At 38.9% G+C, this 18199-nt stretch overlaps 1 protein-coding gene across 3 annotated transcripts in view; it reads right to left on the bottom strand.

Annotated features, from left to right (window-relative positions):
* Kdm4c (lysine demethylase 4C) overlaps positions 1-18199 on the bottom strand; it is a 313858-nt gene that overhangs the window by 17584 nt on the left and 278075 nt on the right. The window contains exon 21 of one of the 3 annotated variants that reach the window (XM_090329959.1): positions 17931-18063. The exons of the other annotated variants lie outside the window; for them this stretch is intronic. Within the exon in view, the coding sequence (XP_090186085.1) occupies positions 18058-18063 (6 nt within the window). The 3' untranslated portion in view covers positions 17931-18057. Of the gene's footprint in view, positions 1-17930; positions 18064-18199 lie in introns of those variants that run through there. 3 annotated transcript variants of the gene reach the window in all.

Here is an 18199-nt window from a genome sequence, read left to right as displayed (position 1 = left end):
GATAGCCCTGTCCTTCCTGACTGGGGTCTAGTACTACCTGAAGTCTCCCTTCTTTCTATGTTTCCTGACCCTTGCTCTTCCACATTGCTGGAGAGTCTGAGTTCCTCAATAACTTTAAACTAAATCTACACTGCGCCTGTATCAGGGTCAATTTCAGATGATTGCTCCTAAAATTCACAAATAAATTGTGGTTGGGTGATTGTAGAGTGCTGATCTCACAAAGAAAAAGAATTAAAAAGCCAAATCTTTCATTTAATGGTGAAACAGCAAACTGGAGGCTTCCACACAACTTAATCCTTCCTCAAAGGGCCCAGAACCAAAACCATCCAGTGGAAAAGAAAGCATATAACTGTTGCTTTTAATAATAGGCTCCATTCACAAAGTTTAAGGGGCCCATTTGCAAGGTTTAGATTTAGATCACTTGTAGCCATCACCATGTTTGAAATATTCCCCCACTGCAAAGAAATCCTGAGGATTTCCCCAGAGGCTATCCTAGGGCAGGTCAGTCAACAAGCCTCCTAAGCAGCGGCAGGCTCTTAGGAATGGTTTCTCCAGGGACTGCTGTTTAATATAAGCCCTATATATCCTTTATATATAGATTAACAAAGATTAAAAAAAATTTGTTCCCCTATGATCCAGTAATCTTAATTCTGGCATTTACCTAAATGTCCATAAACAAGGACATACTAAAACTACTAGCACAACCATATTCATTGCAGCATTATTTACCATAGCTAAGATATGGAAACAACCCAGATGCCCCTCAGTAGATGAATAGACCAAGAAAATGTGATATAATAAATGTATATATATATATATATACACACACACACACACATATATACACAATGGAATTTCATGCTGCCATCAGAAAGAATGACATTGCCCCATCTGTAAGGAAATGGAAAGACTTGGAAAAAGTCATATTAGGTAAGCCAGACTCAAACAAACGTAGGCTCCATAGTTTCCCTCATTTTTAATAATCAGTATACATCTAGGATTCTCCTAGCAGAGAATCACAATAATTCAAAACCTATGTGCATATGTCTGTATAGGATGATGCTAAGCAAAATGAACTGCAAGATATTGAAACAAGACGATTATCTTTGGGGTTGTTGTACTATGGAGGTTATTTTTTATTTCTCACTCTTTTTTTCCTCCTTATGGTTTATCCCCTGTTGTTGTATCTGACTTTGGTATCTGGTGTATTGCATATACATTTATTTGTTTATTTGAATTGGGAAAGGAAGGGGCAAAACAAGATGATGAGACAAAGGACAAAGGGTAAACCAACGTAACAGCAATATTCACAAGATAATATGTTGGAAATGAACTTTACAACTTGGAAGGGGTTGGGGAAGGGAAAGTGGGAAAAAAACATGGGAAGGGTAACAATGTTCAAGAAGTAATGTACTCACTGCCTGATGAATGTAACTGTAACCCCTCTATAAAAATTAAAAATAAATACAAAAATTCTTTTCTTCCTGTTATTTTTTTGTTGAGGTTTGAACTCAGGGTGTTACACTTGCTAGGCAGGCATTCTACCTCTGAGCCATTTCTCCAGCTAAAATCATTTTTCTTAAAAATTATTGTTTTGTACCTTAGTATATGCATTATGGAAAACTATAGAATGTGTTTTTTTTAAGTAGAAAATCAAATCAGAAGGAATCACTGTCATCATTTGGATTTTTTTTCTCTGCTTGTACATATATATATATATATATTTATTTTTTTAAGAATTAGGACATCCCATATATACATACATTCACATATTGATAATCTTCTCCCCATTCCCAGATGTCTGACCTTTATTTTCTTTCCCATGAAAGCACAACTGAACTCTTTTAAGAGACAAGGTGTAATGTTGATTTTCATCAAGATAAGTTGTATTCATATACTGCAACTCCTTTGTACACCTACTTAAAGAGATAAGGTGGCCTTTTGTCAAGAGCTCCGTGTTGCAGTTCATGGTTCTTTCACCAATTCTACAACATTTGGGGATGGAGACCTTTTCTATTTGGGAGAGGAGGAGGTAATGAGTTTTGCCTAGTGGCAGAGTGCTTGCCTAGCATGCATCAAGACTTGGTTGGGTTCAATTCCTCAGTATCACATACATAGAAAAAGACAGAAGTGCTACTGTGGCTTAAGGGGTAGAGTCTTGACAAAGCCCAAGAATAGTGCTCAGGCCCTGAGTTTAAGTCCCAGAACTGGCAACATGTGTGTGTGTGTGTGTGTGTGTGTGTGTGTGTCTGAATAATATACATATATTAGCATAAAACTGGTCATTTTAATCACGTTTAAGCATGTTCACAATGTTGTGAGACCATCACTATCCTTCATCTTCAGACTCTGTCATCTTTCCAGGGTCTCTGCAGCTATTAAATCATTCCTCTTTCCTCTCCCATCAGCCACTGGTAACCCCTACTTGATCTCCATAAATGTGATTATTTTCAAAACTTCACATAGTAGAGTTCATTTTTGTCCTTTGTGCAGATTTATAATTTTGTATTATAAGTCTCTTTATCATCTACAATTACATTATAGGCATTTTCTCAGTTATTAATTACCCTTTAAAAACTCCATTTTACCGGGTGAATATATGCAACATTATGGATATGTCACAATTAATTTAGCTACTCATCTATTGTTAGATATTTAGGTCGTTCCAATTTTCCCCCATCATGTATAATGCTATTGTGTATTTTTCTCCATAAATCTTTGTCCAAATTACTCACTATATTCTTAGAATGGACTCCGAGAACAGGAATTACTTGGTAAAAGGATACATAAACTATTTATAAAGTTAATTTCATCAGTTTTGAAAAATTTAACATTAGATTCATTTCTCTAGTACAGCAAATCTAATCTTAACTGCTGCAGAAACTTCTCAGCAGTGGTTGAAGTGGCTCCAAGCTGAATGTCCTCCCTGGCAATTTGGGGCTCAGCCAAGCTGAGAATCACTGTTCTAGGAGGTGGCATACATTATCATATAGCACTATTCTACACTCCATGTATATATGAAGAGAAATAGTTCTATGCTGTCACCAGATTTCTTAGCCCATGAATGGTGTTCTTCTACTTTATCCATTTCTCCAGCCCGTTTTTACCTTTGTGGTATTTTTTTCTTTTCAAAGGGAAACACACACACACACACACACACACACACACACACACACACACACACACACACACACTCCCCTTTCTGAACCCTAAGATGCTGCAGTTCTCAGTTCAGCTGGAACAATTCTGATCTTGCTTCTTTTCAGCAGCCAAATTCTTTGTCAAGAGACACATCAGGTGAACTATGACCTTTGGCCACACTCATCTTCTAAATGAGGACCATCTTCTCAGAAAGAACCGCACTTACACACCTTTGATGAGTTCCTGAAGGCCAGCTCAACTTTCTGAACTCCAGCACAAGCCAGGCATGGACAAAACACCTGGGAAAGGTGCTGAGGACCCAGACCTAGTTGTTTCACCCTGAATAAAAAGTATTATCAGTGATGGCCTCAGAAGGCATCTTTGTAATAGCAATCTTCATGAAAGATTCTGGCATGGAAAAACTTTAAAGAGTAAAAAGTATAGATAGGTGACTTCTTTTAAAAAGTACCTTACTAATTCTTTTGAAGTAAAGAAGCATAAGGACTGTCACTTGAAGGAGGAAGGTAATGGTGAGGCAGTAGAGGGCCTGCAGGAGAGGGGTCCGGAGCAGCAGGTGTGTGCAGCTCAGGAGCAGCCACTCTGCAGTACTACCAGAGGCACTCTGCATTTTTGGAAGTGCAGCATGTGAGCTGTTGGAGACAGAAGCTCTCCCTCTTTTGGCATATGCTAAATGTGTTCTCTGGGCTTGGTACTGGGGTCAGCATAGGGAAACAGACAAAAGGATCCAGCCCTTTCAGAATCCTTTCTCTTATAGGGTTCAGGTCCAGCTGGAGACTCAACCATACCTAAGAACATGATATAAGGTGCTATATGTGATCACAGGTGATGGGATGGGGGAGGGACTCTCCATGGCACCCCTTCTGGGACGTCAACAATGTCAAGAACTTTCCTATTCTGATTAATCAAAAGTCCTCACACTTACTTCTCCACACAAATCTAGTTAACTGTAAAGTACCCACTCAGGGCAAGTAGTGAGAACAGTAATATATACTCTACTGTCAAGGAAGAAGCCAGTCCCCCAGTCCCAGAATCACTGTCTAAGGCTGCAGCATAAGTAGTTTAATTCTACCTGTTCCTAGAGTTGGCCAGGCTATCCCACTGAGTGCTGAATAACAAAGATGAAATCTGGCCTCAAGAACTTATCACATAGGGAACTGATATGTCTGAGTTTTTCTGATACTTCCTCTAAGATTCTTCTATTAGCAATTTCCTTTAAAAAATAAAAAAAGGAAAACGGATAAATAAAAAGTAGTACTGGAAGTCTTGTGTTTAGGGACACTCTGACCAATGAACAAGCTCAAAATTACCAGTTGCCACCATGACTAATCACCATACACAGAAATGGAGGAACAAAGGTTGAACAAAAGCAGCAGTGGTACTCACTGGACGCTAGGTTGCTAATGAACTATATAGCCTGTGGGTGTGGATGGGAGGAGAAAACTGGGAGAGAGCAGAAGAAAAGGGTGACATTGTCCAAGAAGAAATGTATTCATATCTGACTTACGTAACTATCACCCCTCTGTACATTACCTTTATAACAATAATTTTTTTTTTTTTGCCAGTCCTGGGCTTGAGCTCAGGGCCTGAGCACTGTCCTTGGACTCTCTCAAGGCCAGAGCTCTACCACTTGAGCCTCAGAACCACTTCCGGCTTTTTTCTATGTATGTGATACCAAGGAATTGAACCCGGGACTTCATGCATGCTAGGCAAGCACTTTAACCACTAGGCCAAACTCCTGGCCCCAACAATACATTTTTAAATGTCATCATCAGCAGAGCCACAAAGAATATTTTTATTACATGCTGGAAACTACGCAAACTGTTTTTTATATTATACTTCAATAACCCAGTATTTATTTATTATTATTTCCATTTTACAGATAAGGAACCTTTACCCAGGGTCACATGTTTAGTTGGTAGATCAAAATACTTAACCAGGCCTGTGCACCACGTGACACGTGGATGGCTCTTCTTATCATGAATGACAGACCCAACACTGTCTTAATGACTGGTCCAGGACTGGCTGTAATCTCTTGCTGCTTTCTTACAGACTAACATAAAAGCTCCCCAATCTATAACTTTTCATACCAGAATAAGGGGAAATTTTGCCATCCAGAGAATCTGGATTTCTCCTACCTCTATAGTTGTTGCTAGGGGCTAAAATGGATGAGGGGAATAAAATACTTTATTACGTTGAAAAAAATTTATGTCACAAAACAATAAAGGACAGGCTAGAAGTGAATTTCTCTGTAATCCCCAATCCTAAATACAGAAAGGTGAAAGGAATCATAGAGGCAGCAGGTTGTCCTGTGCTTACTTCCAGGAGCAGGAGGCCTGACTCCTAAGGCACAAGTGGTTCTAAGGGTGTAGAGTTTTTGTGGTCTAGAAATCCTGTTACCACAACCTCATTCTGGCCTAGGCTCCTCATCAATGAAACAGAGACATCGATACAGCCCTGCAAGGCTGCTGGGAGAATCAGAGCTAATGTGATTTAAGAGAACAGAAAAGCCAAGAACATGCCTTGCAGCTGGCAAGTGTTAAGTGAACTGTGATTGGATTTAATTCTCAGCCACACCAACACCTGGAGGATGATAAGGAAGGGACAAAATCCTTGGGAGAAGGTGACTAAGATTAAAATTAGCAATGGCAATGTTCTGCATGGCAGTACACACCTGTTATTTCAGGTCTGGGGAGCTGAGCCAGGAGGGCTGTGAATTTGAAACCAGCCTAGGGTACAAAATGAGACCTGTACCTTTCCCTGTGACCTCTTCCTGTTAGGGAAGACAAGACTAGGAAGCCAAGAATCTTACATTTACGAGAGAAGACATGCTGATGCTGTAAAACTTAAACAATATGCAGAACAACAACAGAATGATAGACACATGAAATGTGAAACATCCTAGTAGAGTAGCTAGGCAAATGTCAAATTCCTTCCCAATAGGTGAAGAAACACAGTGGCTTGTCCCAGGTTACAGGCTGATAAATAGATTGCAAGAGGGTGCTTTCCCTGTGGCGATCCAATTTTTTTTACTTTTGTGTTGTAGGATGAGGGGTGAGAAAAACCACTATAGTTTAATTCACGCAACTCCTAAGGAAAATGGGGGCATTGCAGTTTAAAAAAAATGAAAATAAATTAGAACTCTGACACAAGAGAACTATGATCTTAAGTATAGGCATCGAGATGAGATTATTAGCACACTATTTGGCCATCATATCTCAAAAAGCTTCAAGATGCCTCAAGAGATGAGACATCAAAAATGAAATTCTGATAAAGTAATCTAAAAGGATCCAGATAAGAATAACTAGCGTAATGGGTAAGGATACAGAGAGTTCTCAGGAGGGCTTGAATCTTTTGGAATGAAAAAAAATCAAACTTACTATAAAAATGAAATAGGCTTGTACAGAACTATAAGGTGATAAAGTTAAAACTCATAATAACCTATGATTATACTCAAAAGATAATCAGTAACATTTTGATATATTTCCTTTGAGTCTATCCTTTGCATGTTCATGTTTTTATACATAATTGAGAGCATACTGCATAAACAATGTTGAGCCTGATTTTTTCCATTTCTTATATTGCAACATTAAATACAAAGTTGATCTTAATAGCTACCTAAATAATCCACTGAATAGTCCTCCTAGCTGCATTAAGAAGTATTCAATGTTCACATCAAAGAAGCCAAGTTATGCTGTTAGGCCGATGCCATTTCGGGTATGCTATGTTCACACCTGACAGCAGGACACTGGGGAGGAAAACTTCATCCTGACAAAGAGCACTCTGACACGACAGAGTTCATTAAATCAGTTCTTGCTATGATTGAGGCAGAAGAACTATTTTGTTTTGGAGCAAATTTAGGAGGGACTTGGAAACTCTACAAATACATAAAGAACTGTAAGGGGTCGCAAGATAGGACAAGAAAGCAGGGTGCCAAAGGAGCAGCATTAGATTCCACATAAAGAGCCACTGTGTTCCAATGACCCCTAAAAAAGCTGATGGTGAGCTTGCAATGTTCTCTAATGGGTGTGAAAACCATCTGCATTGGGTATGGTAGGGGAGACATCCTGCAGGAAGTAGGAACTCAAGGAAAGCACAAATGAGAGGGAGAGGGAGGAAATGGAGAGGTGGGAGGGCTGCAGGTGGCCTCTTAGCCCTGAACTGACTTAACTCAGGACCTCTACCTAAAGATTCTCTCTTCCTATGCCCTGTACAAGTCTCATAGGCAGAGCTAGAACTACAGTTCCTAAATTTCTCAAGTCTCAGTCCAGTACTCTTGGCTGAAGTATTGAGAACCACATATGCAAAAGATGGGCAAGAAAATCAGCATATAGTTATTTTTTCCCCTTAATCTTATTTCAGAAGTTTCTGGCTACCTTTCTTTAGCTCTTTTACACAAAGCCAGTTTCCTATTTGGTCAAAGAAACAGAACATCATTCTGGAACAGGGCCCTGAAGAAACCTGTTAGCATGGCACCAGTTTCCACTCTGGGGAGGGAATCCATGGAAGGTTTGCTTTGACTTAACCAACCAGATGAAGTGCCAACAGGAAAAGCAAAGTGTGTGGAAGGGGTAAAAGAGCCAGGTATGTATAGTGTGTCTCCGTGTTGTAAAAAAAAAAAGTTTTCACAAAACTTTTGTGGCTAAATGTACAACTGCAAAAAGACATTCTAATGGAAAATATGTCAAGAATTAAATGTTTTGAGGTGTCTCCAAATAATATTATAATATACATATTTGGGAGAATGGGGCTGCTTTGGTGCTCAAGGAGTCCACTTCTGGACTTAGACAAGGTAGCCCAGTAAGGGCTCCCTCACACTAACCATATTGTTGCCAACTGTGTGTGAAAAGGAGTAGATGGCCAGCCTAGGCCACATTTTCATGCTTAGAGTCAAATGGGATTGTGGATTATCAAATGCTTTTCTTCCCTGAAGGAAGCAGAGGCCAGAGTCTTCATGATAAAGAAAAAGAATGAACAATGGAAAGACAGGCACAGTCACAACCCACCAAGAATTGACTATGAGGCAATTTTACATTTCACAGCTCACAGTGCAAATTTTTTTTTTTTTTTTTTTTTTTTTGCCAGTCCTGGGCTTGAGCTCAGGGCCTGAGCACTGTCCTTGGACTTTCTCAAGGCCAGAGCTCTACCACTTGAGCCTCAGCACCACTTATGGCTTTTTTCTATGTATGTGGTACCGAGGAATCGAACCCGGGTCTTCATGCATGCTAGGCAAGCACTTTAACCACTAGGCCAAACTCCCGGCCCCTCACAGTGCAAAATTTTAAAAAGTACAAAGAGGTAAAGACAAACCAAAGGATTTTTGAGAATATAGGATTTGTGAAAAAAAAGAGGCTAGTTCATATTATATTAAATTTATAAGCAGGAGAATTCTGAGGATATACATAAAAATAATCTGGAATGTTCTCAAAATATTGTATATGTTCTTAAGTATAACAAATATTTCTTTAAATTAAAAATTTTAAATGTGAGCAATTCAAATCAAGTGCCTGTAGTTCATGCTTGTAATATTAGCTACTCAGGAGGCTAAGATCTGAGGATCAAAGCCAGCATGAACAGGAAAAGCCCGTGAGACTCTTATCGCCAACAAACTACTCAGAAAAAGCTAGAAGTGGTGCCAGGGCTCAAGTGGTAAAGTGCTAGCCTTGAGCACAAAGAGGCTCAGGGACAGCCCAGGTCCCCTAACTAAATTCAAACCTCAGGACTGACAAAACAAAAACAAAAGCAATAAAAAAGTGAGCAACTTTATCAGTAAATATTTCGCATGTAAGTGAATGTTTCTATGTTAGTTTAATATGCCCTTCCTTTCAGATTAAATGAAAATGCATAAAATTTTAACCAATCAAGTTTATAACAGATGTTTTATGAAAAAGAGACAGGTATAATTAATATTTGCATATTTCAACGGAGAGTAGCCTGTCACAAAAGGCAGACAGATGAATAAGATGGCTGAGAAAAAGATAATAAATCAATCTGTTTACTCAACATTATTACCCTTAAAAGGAAGTCAGAAACTTCTCAAGCGATGCTCATTTTGTCAAGATTGTCAAATCAAAATAATCTAATCGTAAAATTAAAGAGAATTTTGGCATTTGAGATTCCCAGACAATGAGGAGGAAAATATGTCGATGGCACAGCACTGTCAGATGTATCCAAACAAAGGCTTTTTTTGATCCACAAAGGCTTCTTAACACAGGGCAGTGAAGTTAGCTTTGCCAGTGTTTGGAGTGCTTGGCTCAGAATTACACTGAGGATTAATTCCATGCTCTTTTCCTGATGATTAATGAAGCTTTGAAGTTGAGACTTCTCTATTCTTTTCATATTAAATATATCTCTTCATGGGCCAGGAGTTTAACCTAGTAGTAAGAGTGCTTGCCTAGCATACACAAAGACCTGGGTTTGATTCCTTGGTACCATATACATAGAAGAAAGCTGGAAGTGGTGCTGTGACTCAAGTGGTAGAACTCTAGCCTTGAGAAAGCCCAAGGACAGTGCTCAGGCTCTGAGTTCAAGATCCAGGACTGGCAATATATATATATATATATACACACACACACACACATACATACATACATACATACATACATACATACATACATACATATATATTCATTTGAACCCTGACTCTTACTAACATCTGAATTAATAAATGAAAAATGGGTAGTCACTATCTAATATTTCAATGTATACATATTTTAAAAAATTCTTTTGAAGTACTAGAGTTTGAACTTAGGTTCTCATATTAGGTAAGAGTTTTACCAATGAGCCATTTTCCAGTCCTTTCTAAAAACAACGACAACAAAAACTAGTAAAGTTTATTTTTATTTACTTCCTTGAAACAGACCCCAACAAGTCTGAACTGACATAATTTTGCATATAAAGTGGTGACTATGAACCAACAAAGCCAAAGGGAGGAGAATCCCAAAGCACTTGATCTCTACCTGTCACAGGAACCATGCTGCCACTGAAGCCGCTGAAACTGGCAGTATCAGGCGAAGACACAGACAGAGTGGCAAAAACAACCAAAACACCATGCTTTGCAAACCAGGTATCTAATAATAACAAATAGTCTAGGGATGAGGGGCAGGTGATGAAACGCTAGTATAGCCAGGTATAAACTTAGAATCGTGGCTCTGAAACCTGGGCCTTTTCTAAGATTCTCAATAAAAGTAATCATTTGCTGAGCAAGCCAGAACCCTGAAACCTATTTCTGATAACTTTTTTGTTCCTTAACCCTCAGGTCCTCTTGATTCCCACCCCCCACACACACATATATTTTAGATCCTTCTAACACCTCTGACTTGGCTCAAGCTTCTGTTGCTCCTTTGATCTCCTAATTGGCATCCACTATGGGTCACCCTCCAATTTTCAAAACTTTTTTCTCCAATATAGGAAAATGTTTTATAATATTCATGTTGAATTCAGATCAAGATTAACAACAGGAGCTCAACACTATAGCATGGCCTTCAAGGCCATATCAACTCAAGCTCAGAATCTATCTTCTACAAAAAATACACAACTTTCCCTCTAACTTGGTCTAGTCAGCTCACCTTCAGATCTTCTCTACATCACCCTGATTGCTTGTTTGCACAGGATTTGTAAGGTTACATGCTCCTGTAGGATTGTATTTCTGTCATTCTAGGACTTATTTCAAATCTGTATTGAAATACAACTTATTAAGGTGACTGACTCATGATACTCTCTCATTGTATAGTATAGTATAGTAGGTATTCCCTGCAAAAAAATTATTTTTGCATAAGGCTACAACTTATTGAAAAGTAAGTTATCCCTTGTATAAAGAATCCATATACCACCACATGCAGATGCCTATCAAGAGCCAGCTTAGTATCAAAGCTCTGGCTTTCAGGAGTTCTAACTACAACAACAGCGAACGCCAAAGGGAGCACCATTCTTCCACATCTTTCTAAGCCCTCAGCTCCTGAAGAAGAGGATTGAACCCCACACAGTTTCCTAATTCCCATGAGATTCCTCCTACAGAGAACCCTATTCCTAGAAATGAGTTAAGATTTTTGCCCTTCCAACTTTGAGGTAAAACAAAGACACAAACGAACAACGTACAATGTAAAAAAAAAAAAAATCTTGTAGGACTGGGAGTTTGGCCTAGTGGTAGAGTGCTTGCCTAGCATGCACTAAGGCTTGGGTTTGATTCCTCGACACCACATACATAGAAAAAAGCCGGAAGTGGTGCTATGGTTCAAGTAGTACAAGGCTAGCCTCGAGGAAAGCCCAAGGACAGTGTTCAGGTCCTGAGTTCAAGTCCCAGGAGGGAGGGAGGAAGGGAGGGAGGGAGGGAGGGAGGGAAGGAGGGAGAGAGAGAGACAGAGACAGAGAGAGAGACAGAGACAGAGAGACAGAGACAGAGAGGGACAAAGAGAATTGGGTCTGAGGGGGCTAGTATTGAAATAAACTTTAGAACATCAAGTAATATTACATTTCATATAGAAATTGTGTTATATATAAAATTGTACAAAGAAGCTGCCATTTAACCAAGCAGTTTATGATCCTGACCAATCAAGTTCACTGAACACATAATTTACGTAAAAATTCCCTGACACACGTCTGTAACCCTAGCTACTCAGAAGGCTGTGATCTGAGGATCAAGGTTCAAAGCCAGCCCAGGCACAAAAGGACCTGAGACTCATCTCCAATTAACCCCTAGAAAAGGGGAAGTGGGGCTTGGCTCAGGGGTAAGGTGATAGCCTTGAGCTGAAGAGCTCAGGGACAGCGCCCAGGCCAAGTTCAAGCCCCGTGACCCACAAAAAACGAACAAAAAATTCCATGACTCGGTAAGGAACTAAAGACTTAATGAGAAAGAGGGCTGAGTATACTGATTTGCAGCTTGTTGCATTTCATTACAGAATCTCACTGACTATCGTTTGCACAGTACAGCCAGGCACAGTCTGTCAACAGGTGTCTTACAGCCTGGCTTCTATAACAGGAGAACTTCAGAGACCAGCTGCTTAGGACACAGGACTAAAGCCTGACTTGCCTAGTGCCAGCTGCACTCTTTTATGACATAAATCACATAAGCTGTTTTAGTGGATTCCATTTTATTTGTTACTCCAAAAGAAAAAGATAAAAACATATAAAAGAATCAGTAGGTTATATTATTCTTTTCCCCCTATATTGGATCACCTGTTAAAGCCTAGAAAGGCCAAATATCAGCTATGTTTTAGAAACAATACCCTGGAAACATAGACTGTATGTCTATACTTACTGAAAGAACTCATTATTTTAACTACATCCTCCTCCTCACAGCTGCGAATCTACACAAAGGAGTCTTTTCAAGCACAGATTACACTACTTTTAGGAGACAAGGCTCCTATTTCCTGACTTAGATCTGAAAACGATGCAGATGACATTATTTACCATACTGTACTATCATCACATCTAGAAATTAAACACAATATAAATTCAAGATTCTTTAACAGCGTTAGATAAAAAAATGAAAGCATAAGGGACTTCCAAGCATAGCTTTCATTTGATAGAAGGTGAGAAATTACATAGTGTAGGGCAACTAATTTGCAGACACACATCACAGGAACAACAGAAACTAAATGGAAAAATTGTACCCTATGTTTCTTTGGATCATTCTTTTCTCTCTTTGCCCATGAATTCTGAGCATAAAATATGACCCCATTATAATTATACTTTATATAATACATATAGACATGAGATTTGTTATCTAAATAATTATTAATAAATATCTATTATTTATAATTATTATTACACATGAGAATTAGCTCCTTCAAATATGGTACAAAGAGTAAACAGTAAAATGAAGGCAGAACTGTTCCTCCATAAATAGTACTGATTTCTATTGAATATACCCTTAACATTACTAGAGTAATTTAAACCCCACAGTCACATAGAAGCATCAACTCTTTATGATTTATGGATCCCATATCCTCTAAAATGTGCCACCAATTTATGTGCTATCTCCCTGTGTGTTAGCACCTGAGGCTAGAGAGAGGTGAAGATAATGTAAAATGGCTTATAAATAGGCAGCTCCCTCTTGACTATTAACATTAGGAAGCTCATGCTTTCAGACACGTATTTCAGAAACTGCATGGAGAAAGCTGTGATTATAAATTTGCTATGGGAAGGGCCTGTTTTGGAAATTGCATAAATATTGGCTGAGGCATTTACAAAACATGGGCATAGAGCAACCTGATTATGCTGCACAGTATCTAGATTTGAGATCAAATGAAATCAAAGATTTATAAGTTTGGAACACTTCATTAAAGAATAGAAGATGTAATAATGAACACTGACATTCTCATAAGATAGCACATAGCAACTGATATCTGCTTACAGATGTAATAAGAGGAATTTCACTATTGTTTTTTCTATTAAATGGAAGTCAATGGACTCTACCTTGAGATTTAGAAATGGTACCACAGACATTCATAGTTTGATGCAGACACCCACAGGACACTGTTAAGAATGACTCCTCAGACATCCCTCAAAGTCTGCTCTGGGTTAGGCACAGGCACCAGGAGCTGCACTAATGCCATATCCCTGGACAGGTTTCTCACTGTCCAGGAAATGATAGAACATAATCTACTCTATCCAAACCAGTGGTTCCACGTCAATTCAGAGATAAAGACCTTGTAAAAAGAAGTTGGAACACTGAAGGTATGGGTTGCCCCAGAAACTTGACAGAGCCCAGCACTGCTAGAAGGATGGGCATGACTTTCTGATGCTGTGGTGGCCCACTGACAATGCTGATGCCTGTCACTGTCGTGTCTGCACGACTACTTGATTTGAAACTATTGGGTACTTCAAATTGTAGGAGGAAATAGGGATCCAAAATGCTCTCTGGATCTCACAGCAGACAATGTTTTTGGAACTTTTCTTTAGCCTTTCAAATTCCCTTGGAAATTTTATTTTGCCCACAATACCCAGATCATTTGACAGTGATGCTCCTGCTTCTACACGATAGAATCTCCCCAAGATGCCTACTGCTGAGACCATCACTGCTCACAAAGGAGTATGCTCTATATTCCCAGAGTGGATTTGCCTCATAATACCTACTATCCTCATGTTTAAGCACTGCACTGAGAAAAGATGATAAAGTCCTGGAAATTAATAATATTGCCCTTAAGTTCAAGGTAGTTATTCTGATTTTGTTAAGCCGAAGATGAGATGTTATAACTTTAGTCTTCTTGGAAAGAAAAGGATGAAAAAGAACACTAGGAACCTGTCTCCTGAAAATAAGTTCCCAAACCAATCACCTACAGATAATTACTAAGAGAGAAGTAAGAGAAACACTGTCAAGTGAGGGAGGTACATATTTGAAGAAAAGCATAACTGACAGCATGTCTTTATGGGAACTAGTGAATCTCCTGCATGGGGCAGCAGGGAAATGGCACCCTTTTCTTCAGAGGACCACCAGTGCTAAATAGAAATTGTCAGTATGACAGGCACAGAATCGAGGTCCAAGAAATACATAGACTTATAAAAGGGAAAGAGATTACAACTGTAACACATTTCATTAGTATGCCTCAGACAAAGCACAAGCTTCACATAAGAGTTACACAAAAGGGAATCAAATCCCAGGGCCTGGTAAGTACTCATCCCCTCAAAGGTAAGGGGTGACTCTCACAAGACTGGTCAAGACCTAAGTTTAGACAGTTCAGACAGTCGATAAATCAAATGACCTAAACCTAATTAGGAGTCAGTCTCTGCCCCAAACCACAGGGTTTAGAATAATCAGATTCTAGGCTTCTACTGGCTTTGAGGTTCTCTTTTTTTCCCCCCAGTAAATTCCTAGCCTGTGTGGTAATACTGTTCTCTTATGGTTGGATAAAGACCCGTTATCTACTTATTAATCAATCTTACGAGTTTCTAATAGTGCTATAATGTGCTTTGTGAAGATTATACAACTAAGTGTGCTGCTTGTTTTATAAAGTAGAAAACTTAGAATTTAAAGCCACTCATATCTGATTTGTTAAAATTATGACAATAAATTAAGTGCTAAGCAAAATTGGTATTTATAAGAAATGTATATATTTTATTGTCACAGTTAAGATGTCCAAGGAAATTTGATTAACTTGAATGTAAAACAGTTAAGAGTTTGGCCTGTAAAATTTATGCATTATATGAACATTAACCAAGGAAATGAGTTTGTTATACAAAATTAGTTTATAAATAAAACTTGTCAGCTACATTTCTAAGGCTTAGAAAAGTAAGTTTGAAACTGCATAGGGATTAAAATCAAAATAACAATGGGTAATATTTTATTATGGCCTGCCCATGGACGCAAAAATTAACTGGGATTTGATATCTCACAGACTCTTAATTTCACAGAGAAGTAACAGCACCATTCTAAGCAGTTAAACAGAGCAAACAAAAAGTTTCCAAAGCCTTGGCCATGTTTTGGATGTTGAATGTCCCCTAACAGTCCATAAAGGCATAGTCCCCAGGGTGGCAGTACTGGGAGGTGCTGTGGACTTGTAGGAAGTGAGATCTAGTGGGAAGTCATTAGGGCTTGAGGTCTCTTCACTGCTTTGTTCAAGCAATACTCTTGCCATAATTTGTTGTAAACTGCCACTCTCATTGGAGGCAAAACCTCTCAGGTTTTGAACCTCCAAACTGTTACCTACCTCTTTTTACATTAGAAGTAGTTTACATCAACTATTTTGTTACAGCTGTGAGAAGCTGAATAACACAGCATTCTCTCATTAATACAAAGGATTAGGAGTTGGCACAGGTACAGAGGTAAAGAGCATCAGTGTGGAGCAAATATAAAGATGGTTCAGGATGAGGTATGACTTTCCAGAGCTGGTATCTACAACTGTCATGTCTGTAGATTCCTGACTTGAAACTTCAAAGTGCTCCAAAAAACAAGCTGCTCTCAGAAATCCAAAATGTTTTCTGGGTCCCCATAGTTTCTTAAACTTACTCAGCTAATCTTTTTTTTTTCCTTAATAAATTAACCCCAATCTCCTAGACAAGTGTTCTACCAGATCTCCAACCTCAGCTGCCACTGTATCTGTGCTTACTCAGCAGGGGCCTATATGATGCTGAACACTGAGAATCTTTCCAAAGTACTCACACGGTATGCCACATTTTACCCTCAAGTACGGTATAAAGTATTCTCCAATAGTTATACAAAGCCACAAAGAGCAGACTTTCTGAAAAGATTCCACAAAGTAAGGAGGCAACAGACAGAACACAGAAAAACTGACCACAGTCCAGCCCGTGCGCTATGTACCATCTACTTGGAAAGCTTGGGTAAAATCAAGTTTTTTGTTTCTGGTTTCTGTAAAATGAAAATCAACTTACTTTTCAGCAGGATTTATAATGAAATAAGACTTTTTAACTGTCAGGAACAAGGAGAGTAGACTATTATGAAGCTCAAAAGCTGCTAGCTCTACTTTACAGCACATGGACACGGTGTGGGTCCTGATTTAACCAAATAAGCTGAAACGAAGTTTTGAAGGCAAGTCTTACTCTGAGTATCAGCAAGAATGGAAAAGGATATCACAGGCCGAGAGCATGGACCAGTGGTAGAGTGCTTGCCTAGCACGCACAAATCCCTGGGTTTAATTTCTAGGTACTATACACACAAAAAGCTATGGCTCAAGTGGTAGAGTGCTAGCCTTGAGAAAGCTCAAGAACAGTGCCAAGGCCCTGAGTTCAAGCTGCAGCAGATACAATAAGCTAGCCAGAGGGATGAGAAATTTATGGACTAAAGTTAATATCCTAAAAAATTTAATGGCCATGAGCCTCCTATATTATAGGCATTTAGTTTGGGGGATTTTTTTTTTTTTTTGCTGGTACTGGGACTTGAACTCAGGGTCTTATGCTTACTCAGCTTGCTGGTTCATTTACTCTGGCTGGAGTTGTTTTGGAGCCATTTCTCCAGTCTATCTATTCGCTCATTATTTTGGAGATCAAGTCGCATAGTCCTTACCGGACTGGCTTCACACCCTGACCTTTTAGATCTCAGTCTCCTGAGTACCTAGGATTACTGGTGGAAGCCAGTGGTATCTGGCTCATTTAATTTCTTTTTTTAAATCCCAGAAGTTACACATTATTAATCTCTTTCTTCATAGGGACTAAAGGTAGAAAGTATAAGGAAATTATTACTTGAGGAAAGAATACTGACTCTTAAAATCTGTCTGTACTTATAACCCTAAAAAACCATAGCACCTCACCTTTAGAAATCTGGAGAGTGCTGCTTTCACATTTCAACACAGGAGATAAAAAACAGAGAACCTAGAAGAGATATACAATAGAACAAAACCTAGGTACATGAGGCCACATAGTATGATACTAAATGAAAGGACCGCCAGGATATAGAAACAAAAGTCATATAAGGAGTGATTGTTGTCTTTAATGTACTATGTTATCTCTCAGCTCTTTTGCTGTCCCTTGGTTATCTTATATTGTTACAGTATTTCACTTTGTTATCTGATATATCGTACATATGCATATTTGGTTATTTGAAATAGGATAGGAAAGGGGGGAAAACAAGATGAGGGGCGGTGGTGGGGGGAGGGAAATGGGGACCAAGACATGAGAAAGGGTATCAATGTTTGTGAAGTAATGCACCTTCTTTCTGGTGAATATAATGTAACCCTTCTATTAATTACAATAAAAATATATGGAAAAAGGAAAAAAAAAAAGAGAACCTGTGTTCATGGAAAGCTCTGAATGACCCTGTTTCTCAACTCATGCCCGTGGTTAATGTCAAGTGCTTGTTCTAGAAGTACCTAATGGTGTCTGCATTTCGTATTCCCTTGAAAAGAGCCTCATACTCAGGAAGCAGTCATCTCTCTGGAGCCAACATGGACCTACTCAAAGAACCTAGACTCTCAGGGGGGTGGAATTCTTTCAGGTAGGCAATTTTCATTCCTATCAACACAATGGAAGACAAAAAAAAGTCATCAGGATTGCATAGCAATTTCATAGACTGACAGAAGCATGTACTAATATGTCTTTTATTACTTCCTTTGAGAGCAACAGAATACATACGTGCAGAGTTTAACTG

Source organism: Megascapheus bottae, chromosome 3 (assembly GCF_031878675.1).
Source record: "Megascapheus bottae isolate mThoBot1 chromosome 3, mThoBot2.hap1, whole genome shotgun sequence".
Taxonomy (NCBI): domain Eukaryota; kingdom Metazoa; phylum Chordata; class Mammalia; order Rodentia; family Geomyidae; genus Megascapheus; species Megascapheus bottae.
This window is presented reverse-complemented; position numbering and strand designations above follow the sequence as displayed.